The 10,753-nt window shown below is 40.1% G+C and overlaps 1 protein-coding gene and 1 long non-coding RNA gene across 3 annotated transcripts; one reads left to right on the top strand and one right to left on the bottom strand.

Moving 5' to 3' along the window:
• The first annotated feature begins 276 nt into the window (after positions 1-276).
• Positions 277-2,235, top strand: LOC113129185 (uncharacterized). 2 transcript variants are annotated; one of them, XR_003295590.2, is made up of 6 exons: positions 277-294; positions 598-732; positions 959-999; positions 1,085-1,219; positions 1,530-1,606; positions 2,041-2,235. It is a non-coding gene; the product is annotated as an uncharacterized LOC113129185 (long non-coding RNA). The 2 variants fall into 2 exon arrangements; XR_003295589.2 differs by lacking the exon at positions 277-294 and having other exon boundaries at positions 524-732.
• A 170-nt stretch (positions 2,236-2,405) lies between these two features.
• Positions 2,406-5,804, bottom strand: amh (anti-Mullerian hormone). Its single transcript, XM_026305041.2, has 7 exons — positions 5,409-5,804; positions 4,928-5,245; positions 4,674-4,843; positions 4,377-4,488; positions 4,205-4,304; positions 3,690-4,120; positions 2,406-3,063 (listed from the first exon to the last, which is right to left on the bottom strand). Exons 1-7 carry the CDS (start codon positions 5,515-5,517, stop codon positions 2,657-2,659), a joined length of 1,647 nt encoding a protein of 548 aa, XP_026160826.1. The 5' UTR covers positions 5,518-5,804; the 3' UTR covers positions 2,406-2,656.
• Between the last annotated feature and the right edge of the window lie 4,949 nt (positions 5,805-10,753).

Below are 10,753 nucleotides of genomic sequence, written 5' to 3' on the forward strand. Positions count from 1 at the left end.
TCTGAAGTACTCTACATATGTACGTTTTATGATTGGAACCTACTGTATTTTGTTAATTTGTAATGTAACTAAAGTTATCACATAAATGCAGAGCAGTAGAAACTCATATAACTTGAGTAAAAACTACATAGTTTCTCCTGAAAAAATGTAAATACTGAAGTAACAAGTACATTACATTCCAGTACATGTGTAAATGTTCTTACTTTCCATCGCAAGTGGAAAAAAACACCCCTGATGACTAACACACACTGGAGAAGTTGGTTTGTGACTGGAAATGCCATAAGTGAAATGCAAGTGAGTCAAGTGTCTAAACCCATTCCCCACCTCCAACAGTTACTGTCAAAATGCTCTTAAATAGTCTAGTTCCCAACTGCGTCAGTCTCTCCCTTAAATACTGACTGGTTACACTGCTAATATGTAGGCTACAACCAAAATAATGTATATGTTATCGTCAAGACCAGTAAAACCTTCACTATTTTGTATCACCTGGCATCTAATTTCCCTTCTCCGTGGCATGTAGGCTAATGCTGGTAACTCTCAGCCTCTGCTAAGCATCAATAGTGTCAGTACACACTATTAGTATTTTCCTTTTTTCAGCAACTCTCATCTGTGCCTGTCAATCAGGGAGCAAAGGAGCATGGTGCAGGGTGTATAACACTCTCTGGTGCCTGCAGATCAGATCATTGACACAAACTTACTATCCTTTACTTCCATGTTAAAGACTCAAATCAGGTATGTTTCTGTTTTTCTATGTCAGTGTTGATGTAAAACTAAACTCTGGGCCTCTTTAAATCACTTTTGTTTTTTTGAACTAGCTGCAGATGCCTATTTTAAGCTGTCTTACGTTCAGTGCATGATATACAGCGCAATTTGAAAGACTGTGAGCATGAATTTTCAATCTTAACTTACAGCTTCATTTTTGATGCAGTTATTACTAAACTCTAACTTCAACCTACAGGACTTAAGGAGCCATAGTTGGAACAGCTGCAAACATCATAAGTAAGAAATATTGCCACCCTAAATAACCAGCTGAATTTTACAGCAACTTCTCTACATGTATCTGACTCGTTTGTGTCTTCCCTAGTGTCTTATGACCGGATTTTGTCTATTGAGAATTTGAGTGATGTTCCAAACCCATGGAAGGGGTTTACTATGAACCGCTGCTTAGTGCTGGCACTGGTTGTACTACTTGTGAGCTCAGGGATAAATGAACTACATGGTGAGCACTGTAATTAAATGAAGTCATACATAGATATAGGACAAACACAGCACAAGAAAACCTGACTAAAAATAAAGAACAAGTTATAGTTGATGTTGACAAAGTTTGAATTTGGGCTTGCTTGACATTACTGTAGTAATGTGTAACATGCAAGGTGCACCTGATTCCATCAGGACTGTTCACTGATCGTGTTATTCGATCATCTTCAATACCATGTTGGCTGCTAGCTAATGTGTAACTCTAAACTCATTTTCCTCTATTTAAGCTAAAGAGCCTTCATTGTTTTCTTTTATTTTACTATGTTTTCCAGATGCTCTGGACTCTTTTGTTGAGGAGGCAGGTATAAGGACGTTCTTTGAAAGCCTGCAGAATGGTTCAGTACCTCAGGTATTGTATATGACAGCCACACTTTCACACAGCCCATTGTTTCTGTTGTCACATTGTAATCTGTTACAAAAATCCTGAATTTCCCTTTGGGCATTAATAAAGTCTGTCTTATCTTATATTAAGAACAATTATTTCATTGTTCTACTACAACAATGTCAGTATTTCTTGTAAGTATTCCTTTCACCATAAAGGTTGAGTTTGAAAGACATTATTTTTGTCTCATTGTTTGTGCAGCTGCTCCTGATTTCATCTCTTGATTTCAGACAATCTGAGCTGTGCACAACAGCAATGAATAGAATAAAAAAATCCAATTAACAGTATATTTCCCTTTAAAAACACAACAAAATAATATCCTAAAAGTTTTCTGTTTTAGGTAATATGCATATTTGGACCATCGCTATGTAAATCACATCATCTGTTGTTTCTACCTACAGATCTCCATAGGGGACAGTTTCAACTGGTGGTGGGGATCTGAAGAGGTTGGAGTCATAAGAAGAAGAAAAAAGCCAGTTGTTAACAAAACAATCCTAAAACTCAAACCTAAAGAATAAAACACAGACGAGTGAAACACCAAGAAACAGATGTCATCAACAGCAGAGCCCTGAATAAAGAACAAAGTCTTCATTATACTTTGTATTTAGTGATTTAATGATAGTCATGTTTTGTTTGTAGTGTAGAGAATGTCGTTCAGATTGTCAGACGTGCTTTACACAGAAAAACTTATTACATTTAAATGTAATTCAATCAATCAAATCTTAGAATTGTAACATATCAGTCATCATATTATCAATAATTGTTGATGGTAAGTCAAGCACAAACGAAAAGTGGTCTTAAAGAAGACATTTACCTCCTTAAATAATAACAATAACTTTAATTGTTTAAATAAATTTTTGACTGAGACATAATCTCTGTGTGTGTCTGTCTAATGGAAATAAGCACATAACGAGGTGTTTTTTACACCAGCGCATTGATGCTGCATGTTAACTGGTTGGTACAATGTCTTTAGTGTCACAAATGAACTACACAACTAAATACACAAAGAAAAGCGCTTTAGCGGCAGCCACACTCCATCGCCACCATGTCTGGTTTAACGGAGATGTAAGCCCCATGCTCGCGGAACTCCGCCACTTGCAGGCCTTCATAGGCCACGGGCGCGCAGCACGGAGCCCGCTCGTCCACATTCTCATTCTCAATGTGGGAGTTGACCAGGACGGCGTGGTTGACCGGATTGAACATGGGGAAAGCGCAGGAGCCGTGGCAGTTTTGGATGTCGTGAGCTTCGGGAGACACGAAACGCCTTTCGAAGGACACGTGGAGGCTCCTGAGCCCACAGGTGTTGCGCCTCACTGGGTTACTGGGGTCCGCTCTGGTGGCGCGCAGTCCCCCCTGCAACTCATACGCACGGGCCACTGTCTGCAGGGCCTTCAGCAGAAGAAACGCACGGTACTGGCTCGCTCCTGTTGACACGCAGACAAGAAAGAAGAAACGGCATAATTAGGAAATGCAAATATTATTTGCTTTAGGTGTGACTCCGCACTTCTGCAGGGGTACAAATTGTGGAGTAGCTCAGCCAGTTACACCACAAATACCACATTGTATGATTACAGTGTTATTACAAAATACAAGTGTTTGGAAAGTAGTTTAATAAGTAATGAATGTTTGAAAAGTCAAAGATAAAGATTTGAAACAGTTCATTGTAATGAGGAAATGGACTGAAATAATGAATGCGTGGGTCAACTAAAAATGAATTAGCTAAATGTAATGGACAAATAAAAGAAGTAGGTAATGAAAAAAAATTAGTTTTTAACTAAAAGTAACAAACACAGTTGGAATAGTGAGAAAAACAATGGATAAAGACTGAAAATGCTTTTAGTGGGTAACTAGTTGAAATAAGTGATGGATAAATAGTAGCACAAATACAAAGTTAAACTGGCCTAAATGTTGACAGACCAACAAATATAGCCACTTTAAATAGTTAAATATTGCTGTGTCAGTGAAGGGGTATTTGAGTTCAGCTTGGTGTGCGCCTGACAAAAAGGCTGCAATATATTGCTTTAGTTGCGTGTTTTCTTGTAGACGTCACCTGGTGCCGGTTCCTTCCTTGGAAACACACTGAGGTCTTGGAGCCTCTGCAGCATTTCTGCTGCCCTGTGGTCCATCTCCTCCTCCCTTATTACCTGCATTATCTGCATCACAGTCTGCTGCAACCTTTGCCTGAGCTCCTCCAGCAGTGCAGGAGACAGGGCCAGCTCTCCATGATGCACCCGGGACATGGAGCCCCAGCTAGCAAAGGAGAAGATAGTGGGGGCAGAGGAGTTGATCAGTCCTGCCAGCAGGGCCTCGCTAGAGGATAAGCTGAGTGCCAGAGGAGGCAAGGACTTTAAGGAGTCCAGCTGGAGCGGAGGGGATTCAGGGAGGTCCTGAGGCAGGATACCACCCAGGAACCGCTTTAGCTCACAGAGGAAGGAAAAGGTCTGTGAAGAAGCCGGAGATGAGCCTGAAACATGTGTGTATCTGAGAAAAAAAATTAAAAAAAATGTCACCAGTCTGAGAAAAGTCTGGTAAAATTTCTATAGGGAACATGAAAGTTTAAACAACCTTGTATCACTTCCTGTTTCCCCCGAAAAAAGCAGAAGTGGGCTCATACTGACGTTACTTCCTGATTTTCCACCAATAAGAATGTCTTTTAGGTTTTGCTCTGCAATGAGAGGGAACATGACTAAGAGCACATGCAAAACAAGACTGAAAACCAAAGAAGACAGTATCTTACTCATGTCAGGGGATTTTGCCTCAGCAGAAATTCTCCATTTCTGCTGAATGTCGGCCTCAGGTGCTTTTCCTGTCAGCAGTATGTACTGTGTTTGTCCTGAAATGCACACAGACTGGAGGCAACAAAGACAAGAAGACTGGGTTACAGTGTTTACTGTAGGTCATGTGACATCTGCAGGTTTGGTACCTTAAGCATCTAGCAAACATTTCAGAAATACTGTAATATCTAAACTGTTTTAGTTTCACTCAGCTTTAATGACATTGTTCATGTGATAATGTTCTGCAGGCCGTTCTTTACCTGTGTATGAGGCTGCAGCGACTGACTAGTGAAAGTGATATCCAGGTCTCCTACTTTCAGGGGACCTTCAAATGTCAAGAGCAGCACAGGTTTCATCTTGAGCAAAGGAGACTGCGGGAGGTCAAAGGTCAATTGGAGCATTTCTCTCCCATCTTCTTCAGCCACAAGCACTGATGGCAAAAACAAGATATACCATGAGCTTGAAAATAAACTTTCAAACAACAAACGGTTCAATTAGAGCTTTTTTCTTTTACCTCCAGTCGGATGCAAAACCTTGAGTCCATTGCCAAGATTTCTCTTTGATTCCTTAGCAAGCTCTATTAAGGCTGAGCAAGACGAATTGTCATATACTGTGCAGATACCAAACAGAGTCAAACTGCTGTTTGTGAGTTCACCGCCGTTCAACACACCTTCACGCAACGTTGCAAGTACGTCGTCAACAAAGCACGGTGCATTGTGAGCGACGTGATGAGACACTGTGGAGGCTGTTTTTCCTGATGGGAATGCATGCTCTGTATTTAGAATCTCTAAACTATCTGCAGTCTCTGTGGAGCTCACTGTGTGGTGGTCCCCTACAACTGAATAGGAATAAGAGAAACTTTTATCACACACTGAAGGTCAGATTAAGGCATCAAGTATTAACTACATGCAAAACAACATAAAATGTAAAGGCGGTCCACAAAAAATGCACAGATATCAAATGTTCAAAGACACACAGGGTGTCTATTATCTGACCTGTCAGTGAGGGGTCCATCTGCTGTCCGTGTGAGACATGCAGGGCCACACACAGTCCAGTCCAACAGAGCATCAACACTCCACAGTGGAAAACACTCACACCTAACATACTGCTCTCCTAGTGTGGTCAGACCCGTCTCAGTTGCTTGTTTTTGAATGGGTCAAGCTCCAGGCGATGGGAGTTTTATCCTCCCACCTTTCCCTCTCACTAACTGGTGAACACGTTGCCAAAATAGGAATATCATGTGTCCTTGATGATTTAGGCTGTGGGTTCTGTTTGAGAGGTCTGCTGTATGGAAAGGTGTTGTTTTCACTACCAAGGCCCAAGTTAAACACAGATATTGCAATGAAAGGCAAACCAAAGGCAGCATGTTTTTCCAACACGCAGTGAACCTGCCTGTCTGTCAGCTGATGAAGGTGAGGAAACACTGATGTTCTGTGACTTTCTCATAACCCTTTTACTGACTTAAACAAATATATGGCCAGGATTAAAAATGAGAGGTGTATACATACAATATATATACAATATATATATATATATATATATATATATATATATATATATATATATATATATATATATATATATATATATATATATATATATATATATATATATATACATATACATATATATATATATATATATATACATATATATATATATATATATATATATATATATATATATATATATCTGTATATGTGACATATGAAGCTGCAGCCAGTTTGCTTAGCTTAGGACAAAGAATGGAAATGGGTAAATTGAGCTAGCCCTGCTCTGGTTGCTGGTAATTAAACTACTATATGACCACATCCAAGAATTATCTAATAATTACAAAAATCACAGACCAGTATGTCTGTTTCAGAGAACTTGCTGACAGTGAGCTTCCCAGCAAGCCAGTGATATTACATACTTGGCTTATACTGACAAGTATACAAAAGTATTTAAGTGTATTTGGTCTATACTTGTACTTAGTTTTTTTGATTATATACTTAGTAAAAGTAAGTACAATTGAATATCAATTAAATATCTGAAAGTAATTAGTACATGGATGGGCCTGAACCATTATTAGTCTGGCTTCTATACTGGACTGATACGACTCATGACTGCTCTTTTAGTTGTTAGCTGTTCCTATCAATTTGGCAAAGTTTACTATTACACCTGAAGTATACTTGAAAGTGTACTTTTATAAACTACAAGTGGGCTAGTTTAGTCCCAAGAAGTCTTAGAATAGTACACCTGGAAGTGTACTACTAGTACATTAACATAAGTACCCTTATGGAATAAAGTAGACTTGGGCTATATACTGTTATGTTTTACTTAAGTTTACTTAAAGCTAACAAGGTCCTGGCTCTAACGTCATATTCCAAATACAAAATAAAGAGTGATATCAATCTTTATATCTCAGCAAAACAATGTTAAATATCCCTTTAGTAGAAAGATGTAATGAGTCAGTTGCAAACAATTTGACTCTTTGTTACGAAATAAGAGAACAAAATTACTGTTTATGGCAAGTATTCTGTTCTGCTGTGCCTCTAATTAGCCTGTAATGTGTTGCTTTGTTCCACTTGCTGACTTGTTATTGGTCAGACTGTGACTGAGTTATTCAAAACAGATCATTCATGCTGTCAGACCAGCAGCTTGTTGATGAGGAAGGGCTACAGTGAAATACAAAAACAAAGCAGTATCTGAATGGACTTCAAACAAGGTGATGATGAGACTGAGAACAATGTCCTTCAGAGGATGCTATCCAAATTAATGTGTACAATTTTAGTTGCTATTATGCCTGCTAGAAGGGGGGAAACACTTAACAAGCCAGGTCTCAGACAGGAACGGAGCCAGGTCTGATCCCTTTCAGAGCGTTTTTCCCATCAACAGCAGCCTCACAGCTGCAGCCTTGTTTTGCACAGGACTCAAGGTCTCTGAGCTGTTTAGTGGCTCTGTATCCCAAGAGATAAAACCAAGGTTCATTTTTGTACATTGCAAATCTTCATTGAGGAATGACAAGAATTATTCATGGTTCTCTAATGGGTGCAACATGTTTTCAACAGAGTATTTACAGAACTGTTCTTGGCAGGCACCACACCTTCCTGAAGGTTATTTCAGTCTAGCTACATTGTGAGTGTGTATTCAAAAGCATTTTAATAAGAACATAATCTATTATCCGGTGCAGCTTCTCTACGGATGTCTTATCTACATATTTCTACATATTGAGGCCCACCATTGATTTATGAGTCCAGGTGAAAAGGTTCACTACACAGGCATTTTGGCACATACAGTGGTGTGAAAAAGTGTTGGCCCCCTTCCTGATTTCTTATTTTTTGCATGTTTGTCACACTTTAATACGGTGGCCGACAAGGGCAAACGCGCTGCAAAACAGAAACGCTGCAAAAGAGAGAACACAACGGAAGTGCGCCAGGCCGATAGGGGGATCCCGAACTGAGGGGTGCTATGAACAAAGAACTTTTCCAGAGGCGAGAGAGACACATGTAGTGACATAAGTCACGTCTCATTTTGGAGGCTGTAATGACGCAGCTTATAGTGTTGAATTGCAAAAGAATTGAATGAGCGACCTCTGATGATTATTCTCATGTGCTAATATGTGCTAACAATGTTCTGTTACATTTGTTTACTTGATCAAAATGTCATACAACGTCGGGAGATGTGGCGGGGGGGGGGGATCTGAAGGTGCGTTTTCCATTTATTACTTTTTAAACACTTGGCCGTCATCTTTTACAACACTGTACTTTTATAATACTGTAAAACATGACGGCCAATTGTTTAAAAACGTAAACGTAAAAAATGTAAAACGTACTGTAATGCCCTGCTAAATTCACAGCCAGCAGACGTTCTTTTGTCACTTTGCTTTATTAAGTTTTTAGTCAGAACAGGTAACAGGTAACAGACTACGGTTTCAGCCGTAGCCACGCTAACTAGGGATGGGAATATCGACTCTCTGGAATCGATACTTCCATACTTTGGAGTCGGTACTTTCTTAAGTATCGCTCGATACCACTCCTAATAAAAAACGTGCAATTAGTTTTCACTTCTGAGAGTTTTGGATGTGTGAAAACCAGCCCAAGCATATTTTAAATGGTCTTCCGTATCACATGATTATGGCAGCCAATCAGATGTCAGAGCTTTCCAGAGCCAGTCATGCACTGCAGAAGGAAGTATTACTCTCACTTCTCTGCAGCGTGGAGGGACCTCATCCGTCTCAGTGCTGAGAGGCACGGCAGCATGGAGAGAGATAGAAAAAGAAGCATTGTGTGGTGCTATTTTTCACCCACTACGAAGGGAAATGCTATTTATTTATTATCATTTTATTATTAGCATTTAAACAAGTATTTATGTTCATGAGCATTATTCATGTTGCCATTGCAATAAAGATATTAATCAACACTGTGCAATAATGATTTTCCTTTAAAGTGCAAAAGGTATCGGTATCGTCGATACTGACCCTGTAGTTACTTGGTATCGGATCGATACCAAATTCTGTGGTATCGCCCATCAGAAACGCTAACTCCCCTCACCGAACAGCTCTCTCTCACCCTCCCTCTCTCAACAACCTATAGTCATTACAGCACCTTCAGATCCCCCCCCCCCCCCCGCCACATCTCCCGACGTTGTATGACATTTTGATCAAGTAAACAAATGTAACAGAACATTGTTAGCACATATTAGCACATGAGAATAATCATCAGAGGTCGCTCATTCTGTTGCAATTCAACACTATAAGCTGCGTCATTACAGCCTCCAAAATGAGACGTGACTTATGTCACTACATGTGTCTCTCTCGCCTCTGGAAAAGTTCTTTGTTCATAGCACCCCTTAGTTCGGGATCCCCCTATCGGCCTGGCGCACTTCCGTTGTGTTCTCTCTTTTGCAGCGTTTCTCTTTTGCAGCGTTTCTCTTTTGCAGCGCGTTTGCCCTTCTCGGCCACCGTACTTTAATGTTTCAGATCATCAAACAAATTTAAATATTAGTCAAAGATAACACAGGTTGACACATCATGCAGTTTTTAAATGAAGGTTTTTATTATTAGGGGAAAACAAAATCCAAAACTACATGGCCCTGTGTGAAAAAGTGTTTCCCCCCCTGTTAAAACTTAACTGTGGTTTATCACACCTGAGTTCAAATCCTCTAGCCACACCCAGGCCTGATTACTACCACACCTGTTCGCAATCAAGAAATCACTTAAATAGGACCTGCCTGACAAAGTGAAGTAGACCAAAAGATCCTCAAAAGCTAGACATCATGCTGAGATCCAAAGAAATCCAAAAACAAATGAGAAAGAAAGTAATTGAGATCTATCAGTCTGGAAAAGGTTATAAAGCCATTTCAAAAGCTTTGGGACTGCAGTGAACCACAGTGAGAGCCATTATCTACAAATGGCAAAAACATGGAACAGTGGACGGGAAGGTTTCCCAGGAGTGGCCGGACGCCCAAAATTACCCCAAGATCGCAGCGACGACTTATCCAAGAGGTCACAAAAGACCCCACAACATCCAAAGAACTGCAGGCCTCACTTGCCTCAGTTAAGGTCACTGTTCATGACTCCACCGTAAGAAAGAGACTGGGCAAAAATGGTCTGCATGGCAGAGTTCCAAGATGAAAACTGCTGCTGAGCAAAAAGAACATGAAGGCTTGTCTCAAACATCTTGATGATCCCCAAGACTTTTGGGAAAATACTCTGTGGACTGACGAGACAAAAGTTGAACTTTTTGGAAGGTGTATGTCCCATTACATCTGGCGTAAAAGTAACACCGCATTTCAGAAAAAGAACATCATACCAAAAGTAAAATATGGTGGTGGTAGTGTGATGGTCTGGGGCTGTTTTGCTGCTTCAGGACCTGGAAGACTTGCTGTGATAAATGAATTCCATGAATTCTGCTGTCTACCAAAAAATCCTGAAGGAGAATGTCTGTTTGTGACCTCAAGCTGACACAAACTTGGGTTCTGCAGCAGGACAATGATCCAAAACAAACCAGCAAGTCCACCTCTGAATGGCTGAAGAAAAACAAAATGAAGACTTTGGAGTGGCCAAGTCAAAGTCCTGACCTGAATCCGACTGAGATGCTAAAAAGGCGGTTCATGCTCAAAAACCCTCCAATGTGTGAATTACAACAATTCTGCAAAGATGAGTGGCCAAAATTCCTCCACAGCGCTGTAACAGACTCATTGCAAGTTATCGCAAACACTTGATTGCAGTTGTTGCTGCTAAGGGTGGTCCAACCAGTTATTAGGTTTAGGGGGCAAAACACTCTTTCACACAGGGCCATGTAGTTTCGGATTTTGTTTTCCAATAATAAAATCCTTCATTTAAAAACTCTATGATGTG

This window comes from Mastacembelus armatus, chromosome 4 (genome assembly GCF_900324485.2).
Source record: "Mastacembelus armatus chromosome 4, fMasArm1.2, whole genome shotgun sequence".
Lineage (NCBI taxonomy): Eukaryota > Metazoa > Chordata > Actinopteri > Synbranchiformes > Mastacembelidae > Mastacembelus > Mastacembelus armatus.